The sequence below is a fragment of the Monodon monoceros genome, unplaced genomic scaffold (assembly GCF_005190385.1).
Source record: "Monodon monoceros isolate NGI ecotype Baffin Bay Population unplaced genomic scaffold, NGI_Narwhal_1 Super_Scaffold_19, whole genome shotgun sequence".
Classification (NCBI taxonomy): Eukaryota; Metazoa; Chordata; class Mammalia; order Artiodactyla; family Monodontidae; genus Monodon; species Monodon monoceros.
The window spans coordinates 37714043-37741382 of record NW_021703775.1 but is presented as its reverse complement, the minus strand read 5'-3'; the positions used below and the strand labels follow the sequence as shown (position 1 = coordinate 37741382).

Genomic DNA, 27340 nt, shown 5'->3' with positions numbered 1-27340 from the left:
GGGCTTGCACTAAAACTCAGTGCTGAATGAACTGGGTAGCAAAATAAAACAGAAAGTAATCCTTTTTCTTTGAGGAGACAACTAATTATGGATGTAAGCAAAAGACGCTAGACGGTGTCCTCTGACACCCCTAACATGGAGTGGTAGAGACCACCCTGTCACAGAGAACTGAAGAAAAGCAGGTTGAGAGGCCTGTTAGGAATTGTAACACTTGGGTGCCCCTCCCTCGTTGACATCCTTGGTGACAGGCTGAGGCCCCAGTGAGGCACAAACTAGTCATCCAAGCATAAAACCTTAAAGAGTAAGGTCCTTTTCCCAGAGACACTACACACATTGATAAAAACGTGGCTTCACTATGACTACCTCCCCCATTCCACTCTGTCCTCCCCCACAATTCAATTCGATAACAAAATATTACTACATATCTGAAATGTCATTGTTGCCTGCTTCTTTTCCTTTTTATTTCATCCGGATCTGATGTCCTACTATTAAAATTTTGCTTGGGGACCTGTCTTAGTTCAGGCTGTTATAACAAGATACCATAGGTTTGGTGTCTTAAACCGCAGAAATTTTTTTCTCACTGTCCTGGGGGCTGGGAAGTTCAGGATCGGGGTACCAGCAGATTTGGTGTCTGGTGAGGGCACTCTTACTAGCTTGCAGATGTCAATCTTCTCATTGTATCCTCATAAAGCAGAAAGCAAAGAGAGAAAGCAAGCTTCTTCCTGTTTCTTTTTCTAAGGGTACTAATCCCATCATGAGGACTCCACCCTAGTTCTAACCTTTGAATTGGAGAGTGAGGGGCACAAACAATCAGAACCTATATCAATTTCTGACAGTATCCAAAGCCTATTTGTTCAAAGTCAACTGAGCAATATTGGACATGAATCCGTGGAGAACAAATTCAACCATATATTTTATTTTTGTTGTTCAAAGTAGGGAGGGAGTCCGTGCATGGTTGCCACCTATCATGCAACAGGGCTTGAGGTGAATTCCACATGGTCATTCAGCTTGAGTTAAGGAACACTCTTTAATGGGGAAACCTACAAGCCAAGGGTCAGGAAGAGAAGATGGCATGGTCTCAGGTCTTCCCATTATCCTAGAGAGAGGGATGCTATGGCTAGGTGCTGCGTGTATTCCAGGAGAGGGACATGTCCCTTGAGATGATACTTTCTTAGAGTAAAATTGTGAGAGGGCAGCCTTGTCAGAATGTGGAAACAGAGACTAGACCCAGCGTGACTGAGTTTAGGTGCCAGGTGCCCAATACCTGGGGATCTCAGGGGCCCTTAAGAAGTTGCAGCCTGGGACTTCCCTGGTGGCGCAGTGGTTAAGAATCCGACTGCCAATGCAGGAGACATGGGTTTGAGCCCTGGTCCAGGAAGAGCCCACATGCCATGGGGCCACTAAGCCTGTGTGCCACAACTACTGAACCTGTGCTCTAGAGCCCAAGAGCCACAACTACTGAGCCCGCATGCCACAACTACTGAAGCCCACATGCCACAACTACTGAAGCCCACATGCCTAGAGGACATGCTCCACAACAAGAGAAGCCACCACAATGAGAAGCCCACGCACCACAACGAAGAGTAGCCCCCGCTCGCCGCAACTAGAGAAAGCCCACATGCAGCAGTGAAGACCCAACACAGCCAAATAAATAAAATAGTTAAGGTTTAAAAAAAAAAAGAGAGAAGTTATAGCCCCTTCTGTTAGGGGTAGAAATCTATCCTAGGAAGCTAAGTTTGGGCATAGCCCATCCTGCTGGCAGAAGGGGAGACCTAGTCCTTTCTGGCATGATATGTGGGCAACCTCAGTACTAGCTCCCAAGGTCATTTTGGGATGATCATACTCTTCTATTCATTTTTCAAAGAGTGTTAGTAATAACCTGCTAATGGCCAGTGTAAACAGTACCGTGCTACAACAATCTGCTAGGTAAAGGAAGTACTTAGATTTAATGGAAGATTGTTCAAAGATGGAAAACTTTTATTGAGTACTTGTATTACATTCAGACACATCAGAATATTAAGTTACAGGGAGAAGGCAAAATGGAGATAGCCTATCAATTGGGGCAAAAAGATGAAGATACGATGAAATGAAGAAAGATATGAGAGAATAATACTTGAAATAAATTAATTTGACAAATATTTATTGAACACCTGTGCTAAGTTCTGAGGATGAGCAGGTGAGCAAGACAGATATGGCCCCTACTTGTCCTACAGACAAGTAAACAGCCCGGTATATCTTAAAAAGCTAAAATATTAATTTTTAAAGAGTTTTTCCTGAATTACTTGTACTAACATTTTAAAACTCTCTCAAGGTGAAACTCTATTTACCTGAATGAACCGAAAAAAAAAAAAAGCTGATTGATAAACAGAAGCAATAATAAATTTTAAAGTAGAAATAAATTTTACCTAATCTTTAAAAAAGATTCAGAAAAGTTTTTGAATGTTTATTTTATTCCAGACATATTTTAGGAAAAGACTGTCATACAAAGGCCTATTTAGGGAGAACTTTTAATGTTCAAAAATAAGAATTTTACAAGTGTCCAAGACCCTTCAGGTAACAATAAAGCAACATTTACCAAGCTTTCAAGGAAATGTTATTATTGAATAGAAGGGCATTTTCAAATATGCCAGAACTAAGAATACATACCCCCTTTATGAATAAGCTATTTCAAGACACATTCTAGAGCAAGAGATGATCAAAAGAAAAAATTCAAGCATAGGGAAGTTGCAGCTGGAAGAGACTGGCAATAGTACTGAAAACATTTCGTTTGTAGGGATGAGACTTGATAATTGGTGTAAATACACTTATACCCCCCCCAAAAAAAGACAAAAAAATATGAATAGGCAAGCCTTACAGAAAGAAATACAATACAAATGGCTGGTAAAATATGAAAGATGATCACTTTCACCACTGATCAGAAATATGCAAGTTAAAATCGCAAAGAAATACCACTTTCCAACCTATTATATTAATTTAAAAGAATTCTTTTTGAATACTAACAGAGGAATCAGCTTGACAGAGGAACCTATTGGCCAAATTTGGGACAATTTTAGCATCAAAAGAACAATGACTGTAATTGATTGAAAAACACTGACTATACAAGAAGCCATGAGTCCATAAGATACTCAAAGAAAAAAAAAGTAAGAATAATAAAACAATCAGGCAAGCAAAGAAAATAAATAAAAACTTCTTTGCAGGTGACCATTACACCAAGTTCTTACTCTGAAAGGGACAGGAATATTTTTCATTTGCAATAGTAATTGTATCACAGGGTGACCTAATAGTCCTAGTTGATGAGGAAAAGCACTTCTTTCAAGAAAAATGCCAGCTATGAATGTAGACAAAATTTGAAAATCACAATTTGCAACCCCTAAGGACATAATTAAGTCAAGAATTACCAGTGAATGCTAAAACTACTAGGTAAAAGTTTGATAGAGAGCTGGATATTCACCTGGTGCCAAAAGTATCACCTCACAGATCACTAGCTAGTTTCAAGATGATTGTCACCACATAAACCCAGTGGTCAATCTTAATATCACCAACAATGGAATAACCAGAGCTTCATTATGTGACTCCTAGTTACACCATTATGTGATGCAGTGTTTAACCTGAATCTAACTAAGACATCAGTGTCAACTTCCAATAATAGAAAATATGGGGGTTATTGTTAAATGACAATCAGAAAAATCCAGAAATTAGGACATTCTAGGGGAACAACTATCCTGGTCTTTCCAAGTCAGTGTCATAGGAAAAATAAAAAGCTGGAGGGTTTAAGAGGGAGATACGGAGGGACAGGAAAAGGAGTGTCTGTTCTAGATTAAAGTACACTTCAGAGACCCAACAACCAAATGCAATCATAGTTCTTGATTGGATTCTAATATGAACAAACTTGCTGCAAAGACATTTTGGGGACAAGTGGGGGAAACTTGGGTGTGTTGATATTATTGTGGTTCTGTAGGGAAGTGTTCTTATTTAGATATGCATATCAGAACATTTAGGAGTGAGGTGGGGGTGGGGGAATTGGACAGTCAAAAGGTACAAACTTCCAGTTACAGGACAACTAAGTACTAGGGATGTAATGTACAACATGATAAATACAATTAACATTGCTGTATGTTATATATGAAAGTTAAGAAAGTAAATCCTGAGTTCTCATCAAAAGAAAAAAATTTTTTGCTATTTCTTTAAATTTGTATCTATATGAGATGATAGATGGTCACTAAACCTACTGTGATAATCACTTCATGATGTATGTGTTGGGTTGGCCAAAAAGTTCAAGTTTTTCCATAAGATGTTACAGAAAACGAAATTTTTGACCAACCCAATAAATCAAATCATTATGCTGTACACCTTAAACTTACAGAGTGCTATTTGTCAATTATATCTCAACAAAACTGGAGGAAAAAAATATTAGGAGTGAAATATTTAGGAGTCACAATGTCTATATTTAAAAAAAGTGAAACATATGACAAAATGTTAAAGTAATTATTAAATCTAAGTGATAGGTATATGGCTTTATTCTACTACTCTCTCTACTTTTCTGCACATTTATAATTTTCATAATAAGGATAAAAAGCATTTTTAATATCTAGCATTTGTGAAGGTTTAAGGAAATAGACCATGTCATACACATTGTTGGTTAGAGTGTAAATTGGTATAACCTTCTTAGGGGACAATTTGGAATATATAAATTTTATTTTATTTGTTTATTTATTTATTATTGAAATATAGTTGATTTACAATGTTGTGTTAGTTTCATGTGTACAGCAAAGTGATTCAGTTATACATATATGTATAAATTAGATTCTTTTTTTAGATTATTTTCTAAATATAAATTTAGAAAATTTCTAAATTGAGTATAGTTCCCTGTGTTGTACAGTAGGTCCTTGCTGTTTAATCTATTTTATATATAGTAATTTGTATCTGCTAATCCCAAACTCCTAATTTACCCCTCCCCCCTTTCCCCTTTGGTAACCATAAGTTTGTTTTCTATGTTTGTGAGTCTATTTCTGTTTTGTAAGTTCATTTTTATCATTTTTTATTATTTTAAAAATATTTATTTATTTATTTGGCTGTGCCAAGTCTTACTTACAGCACGCGGGATCTTTAGTTGTGGCATGTGAACTTTTAGTTGCGGCAGGTGGGGATCTAGTTCCCTAACCAGGGATCGAACCCCGGCCCCCTGCATTGAGAGTGCAGAGTCTTAGCCACTGGACCACCAGGAAAGTCCCATTTGTATCATTGTTTTAGATTCTGTGATATGTTTTCGATATCATTTTGTCTTTCTCTGTCTGAAAAATTTTATTTTTAAATATACATACCCTTTGACATAGTAATCCCATCATTAAGAATCTATTAATGACTAGTGATACAAGTGTAGAGGATATATGTATAAGGATGTTTACTATAGCATTATTTATAATATAAACAAATCTGAGACAAATGAACCAGTGAAATGGTTAAATATATTTTGACAAATATTACATATTATTTATGACAAAGAATACCATATTACTGTGAAAAAGTAGGTGTATACTTCCTATATTGGTTTGCTAGTGCTTCCATAAGAAAGTAACACAGACTAGGTAGGAGGCTTAAACAACAAAGATTTATTTTTCTCACAGTTCTGGAGGCTAGAAATCTGAGACAACATGTCAGCAGGGTTGGTTTCTTCTGAGGCCTCTCTCCTTGGCTTGTAAATGGCAGTCTTCTCCTGTGCTTTCACATGGCCTTTCCTCTGTGCCATCTGTGTCCAAATTTCCTCTTCTTATAAGGACATCAGTCGTACTAGAGTAGGGGCCACACTAATGACCTTATTTAAACTCTCCAAATATAGTCACATTCTTGGGTGCTGGAAAATAGAACTTCAACATATGAAATCTGGGGGACACAATTCAGTCCATAACATTTACTAACATAGAAAGATGCTCATGATTTTTTTGGTTAAAAAAAAAAAAGAAGCAGGACAACACGTGCAGTATGACCCCTTTATTTATTTTTCAAAATTAAAAAACAATAAAATCAAAACCTCTGGTACATGTTTATATGCGGTTTGGGTTATATAGAAAACATTCTGGAAGGATAGATACCCAGCTGTTAATAATGGTTCCCTGGGGAGTAAAAATGGAGTTAGGAATGGAAGGGAGGGAGAGATTTCCACTCTTTCTTTTTTTTTCTTTTTTTTTTTTTTTTTTTACAAACATGGGTTACATTTGTGTTTTTTTTTTTGATGTGGACCATTTTTAAAGTCTTTATTGAATTTGTTACAATATTGCTTCTGTTTTATGTTTTGGTTTTTTTGACCATGAGGCATATGGGATCTTAGCACCTCCTGCATTGGGATCAGGGATCGACTGACCAGGGATTGAGCCCACACCCCCTGCATTGGAAGGCAAGTCTTAACCACTGGACCGCCAGGGAAGTCCCATGGGTTACATTTGTAATTGGAAAATTTTAGCTTAAAAAGTACAGCTACAATGTAGACCACCCCCCCACCACACACACAAAGGAAAACATATTCTTTCTCGAAAGAAAGTGTCCTTATTGAAATGGGGGTTGGGGACTGGCATTCAATCCCAGGTAGATTAACAAAGATGGGGAAGAAACAACTAAAAATGAGGCAAACTACAAATAACAACGTAAAACAGAATTAAAAAGTATTGTTCTGATGTTGACTTTGATAATTACATAAATAAAGGCTTAAAGCTGTCTTTGAAACACTTTAGGATTTCCTTGAACTAGTAGAATTGAAAGCAGAGTTTACCTTTCTTCCAAATTACTGCAGCAGGTAAGAGCAAACAAAGCATTCTATACAGAGAAAAAAGCAAAACAAAAGCATTCTATAAGAGAAAAGAAAGAAAGGAAAGAAGGAAAAGAAATATTTCAAAATTAAATACATAAACAAAGAGAAAAATTAGGAGATAAGAGTTATGGTAATCAATGTAAATAAGAGTTAGATTTATTGAATCCTATGTTCCTGGCGCTGAGCTAAGGACTCTGCCCTGTGCAGGTAACAGAATCAGCCTGCAACTCTTTCTGGCTTTGGGGTTTGAAACGAGGCTGAGCCCTGAAGAGAACTCTATGCAACTAGTAACAAATGTCTTGGTTAGAAACCTTGAGGAAAGGAGACTTTCTGTCTCCCAGTCTGGCAAGATTCCCTAAACTGTTGGGGAGATGGGGAGAGGTGGGAGAAGAATTAGCCCTGTGATGCTTCTGGGCTGAGACCACAAGCCCTTCCAATGAGCCCTAGACAAAACCTAGAGGCAGCAGGGACCCTCGAGGCCCATGTGCCAAGAGAACAGGAAGGTGCTTTTACCAGGGCCCAGGGCCAGATGTACGCAATTTGCCCTAACTCCTCCATCATCGAATACCCTATTCCAGGAAGCCACTATTGACCATCCCAGCCCTCAAGTTTAGGCGGCCTGCTTTAGGCCTCCCTAAATGCCCTGACCCCATCTTATCACGGACCATACCATATTTTAATGATCTTTGTATATGCTTGTTCTCCTTCACTAGACTGTGAATTCTCAAAAGCGGGAATTAAGTATCTCCTGTGCCTGACACATAGTAGGCGATTTAGTTCTACAACAGAAGAATATCACTTATATTTGACTGTTTCCTCAAAAACTCTAAACTCCATAAAATTAAAGAATATACATCTGGTTTTATGCACAATTAAATCACTGGAGCCTCACACAGTGCTTGGCACAGATTAGATTATCAATAAATATTTTTGAATGAATAATTCTGTCTTCTCTATGATTCTATCTTCTCTATCCAAGAAAAAGCAGCTTCTTGACATTCTTTTCCTTGTAACGACTTAGTGTTTTAAATTGTTTCTGCCCTTTAATGTTTTAAAATTTGTCATCATTTTCCCGTTTTCATCCTCACACTCACATGGAACATGATCTCCACTATTTGAAAGTGTGCGATTTTGATTCAGCCTTGTATTTATCCTCCTGTTGCAAACTGCCAGCCTTCCTATCAACCTCCGTTACCTAACTGCTAGAATGCCATGAACCAGGGGCGGTACTTAGAGGTGAACAGTTAGCCTCCAATTTACAAGCTTGCTTCTCTCCGGGGTAACTGCAAAGTCACACGTTCCTGGGTGTGACCTTTCCACGACATAATCTCCTCAACGAGTGGGTTAATTAGATTATGTATGACTATAACCGATTAAAAGTGTGGTATAATGGAAGAGTTAAAATAGTATTCGCTAGGCAAGGTTGTGGAGTTTTAAAAAATATATGATATAGGCTTTCATAAGAGAATAAGAGAAACAAGGAAAACATGTTCCAAATTACCTTCCAAGCAGTTAGTCTGGATTGACAGCCCCACTGACAAAGGAGGGGACCAAACGCTCCTTCGCACCGGGGTCGGCAACCGCAGCCGGCGCCTCTGTGGGCGGGGCCACCGGAGCCTCCGGGGACCCAAAGGGAGAGGGGGCGGGGTCAAGGCGGGTCCAGGCCTTCAGGGGCGGGTCCTCAGCGGGCGAGGGGCAGGCTGGGAAGAGGCGCCATATTGGCGTCGGCCGCGCTGTATTGTCATAAATAGAGCCGGTTTTCTGGTGTTTTCACTACTCGGTTGGATGCCTCGGCCGTAGTAAGTGAGACAGTGAGCGAGCAAGCGAGCTACAAGCGAGCGGAGGAAAGTGGACAGGAGGAGAAGGGAAGAGCAAGAACAGGACTCCAGAGCGAAAGACTCGCCGGTGAGGGAGGCGCAGGAAGCGATGAAAGAGATGTCTGCGTAAGTGGTGGGGGCCGGCGGTTGGGGGCGAGGCATAACGGGGTGGGCTGGGGTGGCCGGCCTGGCACCCGTTTCTGTTCCCTGCCCCTCGCGCCGTGCCCTGAGCTCTCTCAATGGTCTCCTTCCCCTCTCCCGGCCGTTGGGCAAGGGCACCTCCCCTACACCCGGCGGCTCACCTGGCCACCGCTGCACAGACTCGGGGACTGCAGGAGTCCCCATCTGCCCCTGGCTGCCCTACCTCTGAGGACGCCCCCAGACAAGGTTGCGGCGGAAGAGAGGCGCGTGTGTCCGTGGGGAGAAATTGTCGGTTACTCTCCTGCCCCCAGCGCTGTCTGAGCCGGTCTCTGCTCCTGTCTGCATTGGCGCAAATACCATCCCCCTCCCTCCCCCTCCTCCCTTCCTGACCGGCTGTCTCCACGTCTCCTGGAGTGAATGACCTATCCCAGCCCATGGGTTTCTCTTTCGTAATGACTATGGTCTCCCTGGTCTCCCCACCTATCCACAGTACATCTGCCGGTCTATACCTCCTGCTCATACTTTGATAAGTCAGAAACAGTGTCCGTGCTTGGCAAGATTTTGTTGTAGCTTCTTACATTTTAGTTTATTAGGAAGTAATTTAAACATAAAGAAAAATGCAGAGAATAACATAAGCATCATTTGTGTAGCCACCATCCATCTCTCCCAAAGCATAACTTTCCGTGTGTGTGTGTGTGTGTGTGTGTGTGTGTACACACACATATCTTTATTTAAAAGAAAACAAGCATACCGAATACATCTGAAGGATTCTGTTACCTTCTTCACTGGTCCATCCACCTCCCTCTCCAGAGTTCCCCACAGTTCCAAATTTGATGCTTATTGCTGCATGTTTTTATGCTATTACTACATATGTATGTGTCCATAATCGGCATTGTTTTACTTGTTTTTAAGCTTTATATAACTAGTATCACACTTGTCATTCAACAGCTTCTTTAGTACAACATAGTATCTTTGAGATTTGTCCATGATAGTATTTTCAGCTCTAATTAATTCGTACTACTGTATTGTATTCCATTGTAGGGATACACCCTAATTTAGTCCTTTTCCTGTTAGTGATTGTTTTAGGTCATTTCTAAGTTTTTTTTGTTTGTTTTTTAATGTTACAGTGTGGCAGTGAACATTTTTGTACATGTCTCCTTGTACACTTGTACTAGACTTGCTCCAAGGGTGTTTACTTATAAGTGGAATTGATGAGTGGAAGGGAATGTGGAATTCTGTTGCTTGCCTTGTTTTCCTGTCTAGATGAGGGAGGTTCAGAATAATGGATTTGGAATTTCAGTGCTAGTAGGGACCTTGATAGTCAACTTTTTCAGCATAGAGATAAGAAAGTGGGGCCCAAGGTAGCTGGTGTCATAGACTTCACTTAGACAATGAAGAAAACAATTAACTAGAGTGACAGAATGTTAGGACTATAAACTCTGATGCAAGCAAGGAATGTTAATGTATGTTTCGGGAACGAATCTAGTTGTGATTTCTTTTTAAAAGCTAGACTATTTCACTAGGACCTGCTAATGGGATGTTTTTGTTTCTTGGGGGGGGCATTTTTTTTACTTAGAGCTTTCTTTCAAGTGGCTGACTGCTTTTCAAAAACTGACTGTAGATGGTACTTGACTTAAGTCTGCAGGGTGTGTAGTGGAGGTGGCCCTGGCCCAGCTCCCATTCAGGCTCTTTGCATTTGAGCTGAGTGGTGTTGGTACAGCTGTCCTGTTGCCAACACAGGCTGCTTTTGGCTTGAAAAGACATCCTAACCATGAAAGCTTGAGGCAGTATGAATAGTCCTTCATCAACATAAGCACAAAATATCCTTTTTTCGTTAAAAAAAAAAGCGGGGCTGCAACCATTAGTACTTACTAAACTTTTAAGGTAGCTAAAGTAATGAGTGGATTGAGAGATTTAATGTATCAGTATATGGTACTTTAAATTTTTTCTGCTGTTTCATTTTTCTTGAACAGAAACACCGTGCTGGACAGCCAGCGTCAACAAAAGCATTATGGAATCACCTCTCCAATTAGCTTGGCATGTCCAAAAGAAATTGATCATATTTACACACAGAAATTAATTGATGCCATGAAACCATTTGGAGTATTTGAAGATGAGGAAGAATTGAACCACAGGTATGTCACTTAACAATGCAAAATATTTTATAGTACATTCTTTAATCATTAATTCTATCAACGTATATCAAGTACCAATTATGTCCCTGCCTAGGGATATAAAAATGACAAAATGAAGAGAAAACTTGGCCCTCCTGGAGTTTATATTTTAGTTGAAGGTTAGAGGAGGAAACTAACAATTAGCCAAGTAAGTAAAATAAATACAGTGTTACACATGACAAGTGCTGCTGAGAAGAATGAAGCTGGGAGAGGAGGTTGTCAGGGAAGGCCTCACTGACATTTGAGGGAAATTTTAAAGGTGAGAGAGGAGCTATGTGGATATGAGGGAAGAGCATTCAAGGCAGAAGGCTTGAGGTGGGAGTGTACCTGGTATATTTAAGAAATAGACAGCAGGGTAGCCTAGGTATGTGAAGCAGAGTGAATAAGAAGGGAAATGTGGGCTTAAAGTAAATGAGGTGGGAAGGAGCTTGGAAGGAAAGGTCACTTAGGACCTTGAAAGCCATTTATAACGGTTTTGGCTTTTACTCTGAGTGAGATGGGAAGCTATTAGGGTTTTGAGCAAAAGATTGACATGATTTACTCATGTTTAACATAGTCACTCTGGCTGCTTTACTGAGCATAGTCTGAAAGGGGGTCAAAGGCAGAAGCAGGGAAACTAGTTAGGAGGCTATTATAATAACCCAAGGAAAAACATGATGGTGGCCAGAACTAGGGATGGCAGTGGAAGTGATAAGAAGTAGTAGAATTCTGGATGTATTTTAAAAGTAGGGTGGTTTAATGACTATGGAATGTGAGGGGGTGGGAGGGGAGGGGTCAAGGACGATGCCAAGATTTTTGGTCTCAGCATCTCGAAGGATGGGATTCCATTACCTGGGGAAGGCTGAAGGAGAAGCAGGTTCGGACAGATCAGGAATTCAGTTTTTCATGTGTTATCTTTGAGATGCCTAAACTCTTCTTTCTTCTTTTTTTTTTTAAATCTGGATTTGGATATGCCATTGGTTGCAAGTTTGTTTTAATATCAAATTGCTTTTATTAAGTAAATTTTATAAAAATTAGCCAATAAATTATTTACCTGTTTTTATTATCCAAAAACTCATAACTGTCAGTGAGAGAATGCTAACCTCTATTATCACCACACTGAATTGATTTTATTCCATAGTAAGGCCAAGAAAGTTGACAGTTCAGTTGGCCTCTGCAGCTTTATTGAAGGTAATTTTGATTTTTTTATTAGGCTTTTTGAATTTTGAAAATAGCTCAAAGACCAAAATACTATCAATCACATTTATCGTCTCTTTGGAACTCTTAGGAACCTAAGAATGCCAAAGAGATGTGCCATGTGTCAACAGATGTGATAGCATTAGCACGTGTATAATATGCTTTTACTCTAGCACCAACACAAAGGTACTGCCTATATGTTTAATTACTTTTTAAAATAGTTTGTTTTTGGTGTGTGTTTGTTTTCATCTAAAGCATGTTATTTTTTATTATAGGCTGGTTGTTCTTGGTAAACTGAACAATTTAGTGAAAGAATGGATTTCTGAGGTCAGTGAGAGTAAGGTAAGACTCTAAACTAAATTGAATTCATAGTTTCATTATGTCCTGGTAGTAAGATGCAGAGTTGAGAATAATCAGAAATACATTAAAACTTTTTAGTATACTTGGAAATTAATTGGTGTAGATATTGAGTCCTAAATAAGTGAGGATTTACCCCAGAGGTAGCCAGTGTCTGACTGGAGTTCACATAAATGTCTTGCTTGACTCACATGTAGTAGATCAAAATTTAAATACTGAGATTTTACTTTAAAAGCCAGATTTCAGACTTCTTGTGAAATACCAGGTCTGGCAGCACTGGGCCTTCCTTTGTGCAAGGCAGGAAGAGGCTTGAATGGAATTGGGCTCCTCCCCTTCAGCGCTTCATGGTCCCCATCACTCCCTGCTCTCTCTGACACAGCAACTGTCAGTTATCAGTTTCTGTGTTTCTTATGTGTATACTTTCGTCATTTGCATTCCTGCCTGGCCCATGAGACATAGGAGTTTGCAAACCCTAATTTATACTTACACAACTTTTTCCCCCCTCTGGTAGCTTAACTATTTTTCTTCTAAAATCGATTACATTTTTATTGCTTTCTTAGAGTATTTTGAGTATAATTGAATTCTCATTTGTCAGGGAATCATCACTATGAATATTATTTTACTGGCTGTAGTAAAATGAGGTAGGGCATGTTCAACTGGGTAATACTATTTGCCCCTTCACGAAGTGGCTCAAACTGTTGTATTTTAAATTTTAGGGTTTTTTTTTTTTTTTTTTTTTTTTTTTTTTACAGTTTTTCCCATCTCTTAACAGCATTCAGCTGAAAGTTAATGGCTCACAGCAGTAGTGTCTCTCTCTGTCAAATCCCTTTCTGCCCATTAATCTGCATCAGTTTAGAAATTAGATAAACACCTGTTAGAATTCTTTCTTTTACAACTTTTATTATTTCCTTCTGTACTTATGATACATATATAAAATTGGTTCTTTTAAAAAATGGGCTCTGAATAAGGTTATGAGGGACTGTGCTAATCTACAATCATTGAGTTTAAATAAATGGTCTTTACGCTATTTACTTTTGCTGCCAAATGACTATCTGGCTCATTTCTGAGCTCACAGCAGGGTTATCAATAGTAGAGGTTTTCAGTTAGGTTGAATTCTGAGCAGGTGAAATACTAGTCATGAGTAAAAAAAAAAAAAAATGTTTCTCTGCTACTAGCTGATCAACTCCTTAAGAAATAAACCTGTCTTATTCACCGGTGCAACCTCAGGACAGAGCTCAGGGATTGAATAAATGTCAGCCCATAATTGCTGTGGGTATGCAAACCAGATACACAACTTGCTAGAATTATTTTAAAATCAGAGTATCAAGCTTTATGACTTCTTGTGTGGTCTTTATGTCAGCTGATGTGGTTGTGCTGAGGTCTTTGCTCCCATCCATATTCTAGGATACATCAAGGGAAGTCAAGTGTTAAACTATTCACAAAAGAGGCTAGATTACTTTATTGAGAGATACACCTAACTAATTTTCTTACTGTGTGGTTTTTTGCACCTAAAAGAAAAATCCAGTAGAATCTGTTCCAAGGTCAAAAGGTTTTTTTGTTTTTAATTATTTAAATTGCTTTTTCCCTCATTTCATTCACATCAGTGCTTTAATTTGCAAAGACCAGTAACTGGTTTCCATTTAATTTCTAGGCATAAAACCATTGTTAAAAATTTGAGGCTTTGCCACTGTTTGGCATTTTTTAAGCAAAGAAAATAAAATATGTAATCATTTAAAAAATTTTAATTGGTTTTAACATCTTTATTTGCATAGATAAGGTGATTGGTCTTTTTTATATCATTATAATTCCCTTTCATTTATGCATATTTTAGTTTGAAAAATATCTGAAGGATTTGAGTTAGATCAAAGATCATTTTAGTATTCTACACACAGTTGGAATATTTAAAGTTTAAACAGTCCAGAACTCCAAGTCAAATCATTTTAGTTAAATACTGTGGTTTGTGGGGAAAATACTTTACTCTGTTTTTCAGTTTATCACTTTCTCATAAATCAAGAAGAAATCATGCTTTTCAAAGTAGGAAGGTAAACTAAAAGGGGCTTCTCTATCCTTTTGATTCATGTTAGTCATCAATAATTTTATTAACTCTTTCTAGCTATTATTTGTGGTACTCTTGAAACATGTCCGTTAAACAGAGAAAATAACAAACAATGTCCTGTTATGCAGATACTTTTAGTCAAGTTCATTAGCAGATATTACTCTCTGGAACTTGGACTGGGCATTTTGGGGAAATAGAAGTAGTAGACATAGTTCTCACCTTCAAGGAATTCAAATATAGTTGAAGAGATGGAACTAACATACACAGAATAAAAAAAGTCAATAAATGTAGTATAAAAGTGGTTAAAGATAATAACAGTAGAGGAGCACAGGGGGAAAAAGGAGCTTGTTACAAGATGGATAATCAAAGAAAGCTTCATGAGGGAGGTGGAACTTGAAGTGATCTTTGGAAAATAGACGGTATTGAGATACCCAGAGAGGATGGCAAGCATTTGAGAGAAGGAAAATGGCAAATGCAATGGAAAGGAGACTAGGTTATGTAACATGTTGGCAGTTGGAGCTTCAGAAGGGAATATTAGGAGACAAGGCAAGAAAGATCCTTAAGAGCATACTGTGGAAGTCCTTGGGATCCAAGGATCAGTATCCGTAGAAGAATGCATTGGCAAGTTTTGAGCAGAAGAGTTATGTAATAGAGTTAATCTAAGAACACCAGCCAGTGAATTTTTAACAAAATGGAGTAAGAAATAAAGACTAATGGCAAGAGGGTAACTTATGATACTGTTAAATAGCACAGAATGGGAGTGGGTGGGGAGGAAGTGACATGTGAGGGATATAACCTAAGAATTGGTAAGCCAGGAAGAATAATAATGACTTATAGGTATGGGCAGTAAGGAAAATAAGGAACAAAAGTAGAGAAATCAGGAGAAATCAGGAGGTATACCTGGTTTATCATAGGAAGAATTTTTTGCTAGGTTTCAGACCTGTATACTGAAGTGGATCAGAAAGTCTGAGTGAAAATATCTGATGGGCAGTTAGAATTGGCTCTAGAGAGAGGTGAAAAGTAGCATTGTAATTCTGGTACAACCAAAAATATGTTAATTAAAGTTGTTAGATTAGGTCTCATAAGGAGATCATGTCAAGAATTACCCCACTTTCTTGCAGAAATATTACAGAGCTAGAATCAATAAGTTAAGCATATCTGTCACAAAAACTAAAGGGGAGATAGTATAACTGTAGAGAGCGAAAGTGCATTAATTTGGTAGTTGCAAGTTCCTTGGTGACTATTAAGAGTGATGGAGCCAAATCAGGTAATTTGGGGGGACAGGTAGGGTCAAGTGATAAAAAATGTTTTTCTTAAGATAGAGATGTGTGCATGTATACTGGACACAAATTTGTCTTGTCTTTCCTCTGGGAATACCTTCATTACTTCAGCTGCAATCAAAAAAGCTCTGAAGTACTTTTACAAACGTCAGGTCACCAAACTTGACAAATGTAGTACATATCAGTAGCATTTAGGCAATTTTTAAAAATTGAGGTATAGTTTATTTACAATATTATATAAATTTCAGGTGTACAACATAGTGATTCTCAATTTTTAAAGGTTATATACTCCACTTATAGTTATTATAAAATATTGGCTATATTCCCTGTGCTATACAGTGTATCCTTGTAGCTTATTTATTTTATACATAGTAGTTTGTACCTCTTAATTCCCTACCCCATCATGTCCCTCTCCCTTTCCCTCTCCCCACTAGTGACCACTAGTTAGTTCTCTGTATTTGTGAGTCTGTTTCTTTTTTGTTATATTCACTAGTTTGTTTTATTTTTTAGATTCTACATGTCAGTGATATACAGTGTTTGTCTTTCTCTGTCTGACTTATTTCACTAAGCATAATACCCTCGAAGTCCATCCATGTTGCAAACGGCAAAATTTTATTCTTTTTTATGGCTAATATTCCATTCTGTATATATACCGCATCTTTATCCATTCATCTGTTGATGGACACTTAGTTTGCTTCCGTGTCTTGGCTATTGTAAATAATGCTGCTATGAACATTAGGGTGCATCTCTCTTTTCAAATTAATGTTTTCATTTTCTTTGGATATATACCCAGGAGTGTAATTGCTGGATCATGTGGTAGTTCTTTTTTTTTTTTAATTATTTATTTATTATTTGGTTGTGCCGGGTCTTAGTTGCGGCAGGTGGGCTCCTTAGCTGCGGCTCAAAGGCTCCTTAATTGTGGCTTGCTGGCTCCTTAGTTGCGATGCATGGGCTCCTTAGTTGCGGCATGCATGTGGAATCTAGTTCCCTGACCAGGGATCAAACCCAGGCCCCCTGCATTGGGAGTGTGGAGTCTTAACCACTGCACCACCAGGGAAGTCCCTGGTAGTTCTGTTTTTAGTGTTTTTTTAGGAACCTTACTACTGTTTTCTACAGTGGTTGCACCAATATACATTCCCACCAGTAGTCTACAAAGGTTCCCTTTTCTCCACATCCTTGTCAACATGTATTAGAGCATTTAGACAATTTTAATGCTAAATAATTTGAACAATTGAATGCCTTAAAAATTTTTTAATTTTATTTTAGAATCTCCCACCTTCTGTTGTGGCTACTGTTGGTGGAAAAATTTTCACCTTTGGCTCCTATAGGCTTGGAGTACACACCAAAGGTAATTGCTTTTCTATGTTTTACTGATAAGAACTTTCAATAACAAACTTATTTGTTGTTCATAATTAGAAAATACAGAGGAAAAAATTCCCATTATCTCACTACTAGAGTACTGTATTATTTCCTATACTCATCTTACGTAGTTTCTTCTGTACATATGTTTGTGTATACAAAAATGTAATACATATTCAATATACTGTTCTTGATAATAAATACTTTAATTTGCAGGAGCTGACATTGATGCACTTTGTGTTGCTCCAAGACATGTGGAGAGATCTGATTTTTTTCAGTCTTTTTTTGAAAAATTGAAACATCAAGATGGCATTAGAAACTTAAGAGTAAGTGTCCTCTTGTATTTAATATTTTGAATTTGTTAACAGATAACTGCAAAAGCTAGGGCTTATGATGGTTGATGTATTTCTTAAGAAGTTGCTGTATCTTGTTAAAATAACAGTAATGACTAAAAACATGGGCTTTTTAGTTATACACACCTGTGTTGAATCTAGAATCTACCACATATTAGCTTGTGGATTTTGGTCAAGTTACCTATTCTCTCTGAGTCTCAGTTTCCTTAGCTATCAAATGAAGATCTAGTGATAACATTCTTATAAAGTTTTTTGGAGGATTGATGAGATAATTTACATAAATCATTTACTATAATATCTAATAAATGGTTGGTGCACAGCAAATGGCTCATTATGTATAAGGTTCAACCAGTAACTCTTTATGTGTGTATATCTAGCCATTCATTCAGCAAATAAAATTTCAGCACCAGTGATTCATCAGATACTGGCCTTAGTCCCACAAATACAAGAGCGAACAAGATAGTTTATGTGAGGGAGGGACTGGGGGTACTAAACAAACAGGTAGTTTTAATGCAATCTCAACTGCTTGGATAAGGCGAAGCTCAGAGGATTTGTGTTATTTGGGTGTCTGGGAATGGAGAAGGAGGTTAAGAATTTGTTAGGTTGGGGAATTCCCTGGTGGTCCAGTGATTAGGATGCCAAGCTACCAGTGCAGGGGGCGAGGGTTTCATCCCTGGTCGGAGAACTAAGATCCACACATGGCAGTGGGGCCAAAAAATTTACAAAAAAGAAAAAAAAAATTGTTAGGTTGGGGGATTAAAGAAGGCTCAGAGAAATGTTTCTACTAAATCCAAATGATATAGATTTTTTTTGATAGATTAGTCATGAGATCTGATATTTTAATATCTAACACTTGTGCTTTTTGTAAATAATCAGTTTTCAGCTAAGTTCAACAAATAGTAAATACCCAGATGATAGCAGTTCTGCCTGCCAGTTTCTGATGAATATTTTTAGAAGGATAATATGTTAGGTAACTACTGTCATGGACATTTTGTGTATCTTAAACAACACAGTCACAAAGTAGAAGTGCTTGCTTAGGTAGAATGAGAAACTAAGAAAATTTTCAGTTTTCCTACTGAGTTAAAATAAAAATTGGGAGAAAAAGTATTCATGTTATTGGCATTTGGGAAGGATAAAGGATTACACCTTATTTGTTATAATTGTTTTCTTTTATTGTAGGCTGTAGAAGATGCCTTTGTGCCTGTTATAAAATTTGAATTTGATGGAATTGAAGTAAGTGTTAAATATTTTTCTGACTTTATAATTGAATTATTTAACCTATATGGGTTTGTTTGTTTGTTTTATAGTTTAAAAATCAGACTTATACAGGCACAAATTTTAAGGAATCAAATACTCTAGTCATGGTGAGTCCTTCCTCACCATGGAAAAGGAACCAGCCTCCATCCCTACCCCCAAGATGTTTATACACATCCTTCTCATTCCCATAATCTCCTAAAATAATTATATTATTATAGTTTTAGTTGGAGCAGTATTCAGTGTTTATATTATTATGGTCTTATAAATAATGTTCAAAACTGAGCACAAAACGTACTAGGTTACCATTCTTTGCTGTGTGTCTTTTGTTTTCTTGGGAGTTAATGTTTTGGGTTTTATTTGCTTGATGTTTATACTTTGACTAATTCAAATTCAGTCTCTCCTAGTTGTCTAAATCTCCGCTAAATAGATTTGGATTTCTCAGGAGTCCTGTCATTATCGTCTTGAAAAAATATCTCACTGATTCTTCTCACTTCTTCTAATCCACACTGATTGTTCTCCATGACTGATATACAGCTGTCATTCTGACACCTTTCTTCTCTCATCCTGGGATTTCCTTTTGCTTCTCTCTTGAGTTTTCTTCTTTCTTGACTTACTTTCATTTTAGTGGCACTCATCCACCAGCTTCCTGAAAAAGAGCACATATTTTTGAGATCTTGAATGTTTACAAATATCTTTATTTTGTTCTCACACCAAATTGATAGTTTGGCTAAGCATAGACTTCTAGGTGGGAAGTAATGTTTCTCAGAATTTTGAAGGCCTTGCTTCACTGTCTTCTAGCTTCCACACTCTGTTGAGGAGTGTGAGGCCAGTTTGGTTACTCATCGTTTTTATGTGACCTATTTTGCCTTTTTGGCCACTTGTGTGATTTTCTTCTTTTTTCTTCTTTTTTCCCTGGTCTTCATAGTTGTAAAATTTATGGTAATACACTTTGTTTTGGTATGTGTCTTTTCAACCAAATGTGCTAAGGCACTCAAGTAGTTCTTTCAGTTTGGAAATACCTGTCCTTCAGTTCTTGGAAATTGTATTGAATTCAATTGTGTTGCCCGCCTTTGTTTTCTGTCCTCTTTCTGGAACTCCTAACATTTGTATGTTGGACCCCCAGGACTGTCGTGTTTTTTTGGGTTTTTTTTGTTTTACTTCTTCCTTCCCACTTATAACTACATCTTCATATTTTTGTTCTGCTTTTTTGGGGTTTTCTCATCTTCTAAATGTTCTCTTGTTTTCCATTTCTGCCATCATATTTTTTTAAATTAATTTTTATGTATTTATTTTTGCGGTACGCGGGCCTCTCACTGTTGTGGCCTCTCCCGTTGCGGAGCACAGGCTCCGGACGCACAGACTCAGCGGCCATGGCTCACGGGCCCAGCCGCTCCGCGGCATGCGGGATCTTCCCGGACCGGGGCACGAACCCGTGTCCCCTGCATCGGCAGGCGGACTCTCAACCACTGCGCCACCAGGGAAGCCCTGCCATCATATTTTTAATTTCTAAGAATACTTTTTTATTCTCTAAATGTTCCTTTTTATTTAAGAACTTATTTACAGCCTCCTGTCCTTATTTCCCAGATATAATATGTTTTATCTCTGCTTCCTTAGATCTGCTGAGTCTGTTACCATTTGTCCATCTGCTTTCCAGATTTCATGGTTTTTACCGTTGTCTCCTTCTGTTCTCTTTGACTTAGTGGGTTATGCCTTTAAAAACAAAATAAAACTAAAACAAAAAAACAAAACAAAATTTTGCTGGTATTTTAGTGGGGTTTCAAGAGGGAGTGAATGTAAATGTGTTGGATCTGCCATCTTTATCTAGAAATTCACTTACAAGGTTTTGATTTTTTTTAATGATTGGCAAAATTAAAATGCTTTCTCTTAATTTGAAAATTATTCTCCCAAAACTTTGCAGTGATTTTCCAATGTGATATTACCTGCATAGGTCTTTGGAAGTTTTGGTAGAACTTCCCAAACTAATAATTAGAACTTTTTACATTTTGGAGGTGGGAAGGGGGAAGAATGGACTAAAAGGAGAAAAAGTAATATTTCTCTCTCTCTCTCTCTCTCTCTCTTTTTTTTTTCATCTTTCCAAAGATTGATCTAGTCTTTGCAAGACTGTCAATACAAACCATATCAGATAATTTAGATCTAAGAGACGACTCTCGACTGAGAAGCCTTGATATAAGGTGTATTCGCAGCCTAAATGGTAAGCTTCTAAAGAGAAATCTCAGATACCTACTTGAAAACAATTAGACGAATAGAGATCTTTTTGCAAAACTATTAATAGACGTTTTAAGAATTAGACAAACTCAGTTAAAAATGATGTAATTTTCTTTATACAAGTAATCTGATCACATTTAAGCATCTTAAAACACAAATTTACTTGAAATGTTTATGTTTATAGCAGTGGTCCTCAAACTTACTGGTCTCAGGACCCTTTTATACTCTAAACATTTTTTGAGGACAACCCCCCCCAAGATCTTCTGTTTATGTGAGTTATATTTATCATATTAGAAATAAAAACTGAGAAATTTTTAAGGTGTTTAATTATTAGTTCATTTTAAAATAACAATAGTAAACCCATTATAAGTGAATATAAATATATTTTTGTGTGAGAATGGCTTTTTTATTTTTTTGCATTTTTGCAACTCTTTAATATTTGACTTAATAGAACACAGCTAGATTCTCATATCTGCTTTTGCAGCCAATCTCTTGTAAAATTTTGTTTTGATTGAAGTATAGGAAGAAGTCTGGCCTCTTAAAGATATGTAATTGGAAAAGGAAGCATTTTCATAGCCTTTTCTGATAATTGTGGGTATTCTTTAATACTACACCAAAACTTGACTGATGACAATTTCCTTTTTTTTTTTTTAAATAATCTTCTTTCTGGTGGAAGCCTCTTTTTATTTATTTATTTGTTTATTTTTCTTTTAAAATTTTATTTTTTGCTGTGTTGGGTCTTCATTGCTGCGCACGGGCTTTTCTCTGGTTGTGGCGAGCGGGGGCTACTCTTCATTGTGGTACACGGGCTTCTCATTGCGGTGGCTTCTCTTGTTGCAGAGCACGGGCTCTAGGTGCATGGGCTTCAGTAGTTGTGGCACGCAGGTTCAGTAGTTGTGGCTCACAGGCTCAGTAGTTGTGGCGCACAGGCTTAGTTGCTCTGCGGCATGTGGGATCTTCCCGGACCAGGGCTCAAACCCATGTCCCCTGCATTGGCAGGTGGATTCTTAACCACTGGACCACCAGGGAGGCCCAATTTCCTTTTTCTTTTCAACAGCTTTATTGAGGAGTAATTGCATACCATAAAAATCCATCCTTTTTAGGTGTACAATTCAGTAGTCTTAGTATATTCACAGAGTTGTGCACCACAATCTGATTTTAGAACATTTTCGTCATTCTCAAACGATCCCTCATACCCATTTGCAATCATTCCTTTTTCTAACCTCCAGTCCCAGGCAACCACTAATCTACTTTCTATCTCTGTAGATTTGCCATTTCATACAAATGGGGTCATGTAATATGTGGTCTTTTGTGTCTGGCTTCTTTCACTTAGCATAATGTTTGTGAGGTTTATCCATGTTTGTAGCATATATCAGTAGTTTGTTCCCTTTTTTGCTGAATAAAAGTGATCTTTTTAAAGTGTTAATTAGAATATCAAACCTAAAACTGTATCAGTTAACTTTTTGTACTCTGTTGCATTAAAATCTATTGGTCTGTCTTATTCTTTGAATGGATCTTTTACCCATGCATGATTTTGTCCTGTCATGCCTTAGTCATTTAGAAAATACTGGCTCACAAAGTTATTTGGATCATCTAAATGTTAACACACATTTCATTATAAAATAATTTTTTAAAAAATCACATTCATTAATGTCACCACCAATCTCATTAGAAAAGTCTAAGTCTTGGAAAGCTGTCAAGCTCACACTAGCAGATACCAGTTGTCCAAAATTCTAATTTTTACTTGAAACTTCAAGTTTTATTATTGGTAACAAATTTTGTCATTTGTTTTCCTAGAAGTGAGGAGCTCACTTTGTTCATTTTTTAGGAACTGTCTGCTAAATACCCAAGTATGAATAACTGTAGTTGTCTTGTCAATCATTCTTTCAAGTAAAACTGGTGTTCCTTGAAAAAAACAGATAGTCCAGCTTACCTTGAAAATGTTCAAACATCACACACGTTCCTTTCCTGTTTTCTAACTGCAAATTTGTGGTGAAGATAATATTGTCTACTATTTCAGTTTGTTGCCATGGCTTTGATTCACTGCTAAGATACCAGCAGTTTTACCCACCACTGGTTTGGCACCATGAGTGCAAATGTTAACACAGTGAAACAGGCAAAGAAAGCATTAATATTATAGAAATAGATTTGCCCTAATAGATTCCCAGCAGTCCACTGACCACACTTTGTGAACCACTGGTTTATATTGGATTGGCCAAAAAGTTCATTCAGGTTTTTCCATAAGCTGCTATGGAAAAACCCAAATGAATTTTTTGGCCAACCCAATATTTTGTTTAACTTAATCATTGCATTTTGCTGTATTTCCAGAGTGCAACAGTAAATCACAGTATTTGTGGATAAGGTTTGCATTAAAGCAATAACAGTTTTATAAGTTGGAGGCATTTGATTAACAGTAAAGCCAAAGGTGGAAAAAAGCTAAAAAGATATTCAGACTCATCTCTTATTTTAATATTGGATTGTATAACCCATGTGCTTTTTAATTCTTTATAAGCAAAGTGATTTCTCTTATATAAGAGCTACATTTAAAGTACATAAAGAAATTAAACCTCATATTTTAGTATCTTTGATATTTTTAGCATTTGAGAGTCAAAGTTAGAAGGACATTTGAATTAACTGGAATTTGTTGCATAATGAAAAATGAATGCTTTATGTTTTTCAGGGTGTAGAGTTACTGATGAAATTTTGCATTTAGTGCCAAATAAAGAAACTTTCAGACTCACCCTAAGAGCAGTCAAACTATGGGCAAAACGTAAGTATCCCAAGTCTTTTATTTTACGTTTGCATTATAAAATTATAATTTTCAGTTGCTCATGGTAGAAGCACATATGGGAATTCCTGAACCTGTTGATACCTTGGGGGATTGAGGTGCAGTAAGCTTTGGAGAAGCTATTTCTTTTTCACGTGTGATGCTTACCAGTGCTCTGATGTGTGACTTTACCTTCTTCTCCCATGGGTGAAAACTAAAAGCCCCTGACTTTACATCTTGGGTTGCAGCCAGGGAGTCAGAATGAGTTAGAACTTGAAGAGTAAAACCCTTACTTGTGTTCAAGCTGTCTATGGACAGGACCATCTCATCATCTCTGTCTCCCCATTGCCAGCAGAGAGGCTGGTGTATAGCAGGTGTTCAGTAAATGTATTAAATGAAGAACCTACTGTGATAGTTTTAACCTTTTGTTTTTACCTTCCAACACTCTTCTAATAAAGCCTTGAACTGTACTAGTTTATATATATATAGGATGTGGTTCATAAAAGACCCAGCCCTGAGCTGGCACAGCACATTTTGTATTATTTGTAACTACATTTAAGCTGTGCTGCACTTCTGGCACCAGGTTTTACAATCTGAAACAGTGCTTTCCAATCAAACCTTCTGTGATGATGGAAGTATTTCATATCTGTGCTGTCCAATACAGTAACCATATGGCCGTTGAGCACTTGAAATGTTCACCTGAGGAACTGAACTTAAATTTTATTTAATTTTAATTAAATTTAAAATTAAAAAATATCTAAAAGAAGTGAAAACATAGGTCCTCACAAAAACTTTTACACAGATGTTCATAGCATTATTAATAATGTCAAAGTGGAAACGACCACAAAATGTGGTATATTCATAATGTGGAATATTATATGGCAGTTAAAAGGAGTGAAATATTGATACATGTTACAACATAGATGAACATTGAAACCATTATGTTAAGTGAAAGAAGCCAGTCTGCATATTGTATAATTCCATTTATGTGAAATGTTCAGAGTAGGCATATCTATAGAGGTAGAAAGTGGATTTAGTGGTTGCCTAGGTCTGGGAAGACTTGGGGGAAATAAGAGGTGTGTGACTGTTAAAGTTTTCTTTTTGGGGTGATGAAAATGTTCCAGAGTTGATTAAAGTAATGATTGCACAACTCTGTGAATAGAATAAAACCCATTGAATTTTATACTTAATTGATGAATCTTATGGTATGTGAATGATAGCTCAATAAAGTTACCAAAAAAATACTATATATAGGCACATGTAACTTGTGGCTACCATATAGGACAGTACACATCTAAAAAGACCTTAAGCAAGTAGAATTTGTCCTTGGGCTCAATTATATTTTGTAGTCAGGGTAAAGTAATCTGCAGTAAAGGGGTATCATGAACAATTTGTTTTTCCTTATAGATTAAATACCATGTTTTGTCAATTATTAGATGCATGTTTTTCACATTTAACATAACTGAAATGATATTTTGTATTTTTTTCTCTTAATGGGACATAAAATCATCTATATTATATAATAACTGAGGACATCTTAGTTTTGATGAAATATGGTAATGCTTCTTTATAGATTGCTGTAAGAAACAGTCATTCAAAAAAAAGAAACAATCATTCAAGAAAATGAGTAATATTGATGGTGTATTGTACTTTATGGAGAGATATACAAATTTTTGCACAATACTGAAGTCAGTCCCCAACTTTACAGTTGAATTTTTAAATGCCCAAGAACATGATTAGGGTAGTCCCCCCTTATCTGCCATTTTGCTTTCTGCAGTTTCAATTACCTGCAGTCAACTGCAGTCTGAAAATAATAAATGGAAAATTTCAGAAATAAACAATTCATAAATTTTAAATTGCATGCTGTTCTGAGTAGTGTGATGAAATCTCTCGCTGTCCTGCCTGGGACAGAGATGGTATTGCAGTACTTGTGTTCAAGTAACCCTTATTTAACTTGTTAATGGGCCCAAAGTGCAAGAGTAGTGATGCTGGCAACTTGGATTTGCCAAAGAGAAGCCTGTAAAGTGCTTCCTTTAAGTGAAAAGGTGAAAATTATCAACTTAAGGAAGGAAAAAAACCATAGGTCGAGGTTGCTAAGGTCTACATAAGAACGGATCTTCTATCATGAAATTGTAAAGGAAGAAAAAGAAATACGTGCTAGTTTTGCTGTCTCACCTCTGTGAAACTGCGAAAGTTATGGCCATGGGACTTCCCTGGTGGCGCAGTGGTCAAGAATCTGCCTGCCAGTGCAGGGGACACGGGTTCAAGCCCTGATCCAGGAAGATCCCACATGCCACAGAGCAAGCCCATGTGCCACAACTACTGAGCCTGCGTGCCACAACTACTGAAGCCCATGCGCCTAGAGCCCATGCTCCGCAACGAGAAGCCACCGCGATGAGAAGCGTGCGCCGCAACAAAGAGTAGCCCCCACTCACTGCAACTAGAGAAAGCCCCAAAGACCCAACACGGCCAAAAATAAATAAATAAATAAATAAATAAATTTTTAAAACGTTATAACCACAGTGATAAGTACTCAGTTAAGATGGAAAAGGCATTAAATGTGTACAATAAGATATTTTGAGACAAAAAGAGGCCATATTCACATAACTTTTATTATAGTACATTGTTATAATTGTTCTATTTTAATAATTGTTGTTAATTTCTTACTGTGCCTAATTTATAAATTAAACTTTATCATAAATATCAGTACCATCCCATGTTTCAGGCATCCACTGGAGGTCTTGGAACGTTTCCTCCACAGATAAGGGGGAACTAGTGTACTGTTGAAAAGTTTTTCTTCCCTACTTGTGGACCCTCTGAATATCTTTCCTCCTCCCTTTCATTTCTCTCTCAACCACAGATATTGAAAGGTGGGAAATTCCAATGTCATATCAGTAGAGCCCAGTTGGACAGTCAGAACTGAGGCAGGGAACTGAGATGTCTGTATTGGAGGGCAAAGTAGGGGGTAAGATGAGCAGCTTAGGGTTTATTGATAAGAATGTGAGCCTAACATGAAGGTCTGTGTGTTGATTTTAATGTTTCTATAAGGGAGAAAAGTTCTAAGCAAATCTTAGGAGGGAAGTTATACTGTTCCTTACACTTGAATGTCATGGATATTAGGTCCTAACAATAATTAACAACTGTATTAATTTTCTAGGACGTGGTATTTATTCCAACATGTTGGGATTCCTTGGTGGTGTCTCCTGGGCAATGCTAGTTGCAAGAACTTGCCAATTATATCCAAATGCAGCAGCTTCCACTTTAGTTCATAAGTTCTTCTTAGTTTTTTCCAAGTGGTAAGTATTCATATGCATATTTTCACTACTTACTAACCTCTGCCTATATGTAAATTTGTTTGCAAATTTAAGAGCTATGCTTACACCTTTTGTCATCTTACATTCCTTTTTTAAGTTAAATTTAAAAACGTCAAAATTGAGGTAATGATGGGACCCCAGATGTTGCTTTCTTCTAGGGGGACTGTGAATGTGGGCCTTTAGCTTATGAGAGTAGTCTTTGCTAATTACTTAAGTATATAGAGGTTAAGATCTCCTCATATGTAAACTAAAGATGATAAC

General features: G+C 37.3%; 1 protein-coding gene across 4 annotated transcripts in view; it reads left to right on the top strand.

Moving 5' to 3' along the window:
• The first annotated feature begins 8499 nt into the window (after positions 1 to 8499).
• Positions 8500 to 27340, top strand: part of PAPOLG (poly(A) polymerase gamma) — a 35425-nt gene continuing 16584 nt past the window's right edge. For 3 of the 4 annotated variants that reach the window (XM_029231597.1, XM_029231595.1, XM_029231594.1), the window contains exons 1-9: positions 8555 to 8745; positions 10734 to 10895; positions 12386 to 12452; positions 17070 to 17151; positions 17379 to 17488; positions 18695 to 18748; positions 20873 to 20984; positions 23679 to 23768; positions 26923 to 27061. In XM_029231597.1, the coding sequence (XP_029087430.1) occupies positions 8729 to 8745; positions 10734 to 10895; positions 12386 to 12452; positions 17070 to 17151; positions 17379 to 17488; positions 18695 to 18748; positions 20873 to 20984; positions 23679 to 23768; positions 26923 to 27061 (833 nt within the window). In that variant the 5' untranslated portion in view covers positions 8555 to 8728. Of the gene's footprint in view, positions 8746 to 10733; positions 10896 to 12385; positions 12453 to 17069; positions 17152 to 17378; positions 17489 to 18694; positions 18749 to 20872; positions 20985 to 23678; positions 23769 to 26922; positions 27062 to 27340 lie in introns of all 4 variants that reach the window. The other variant, XM_029231596.1, reaches the window with a different exon arrangement.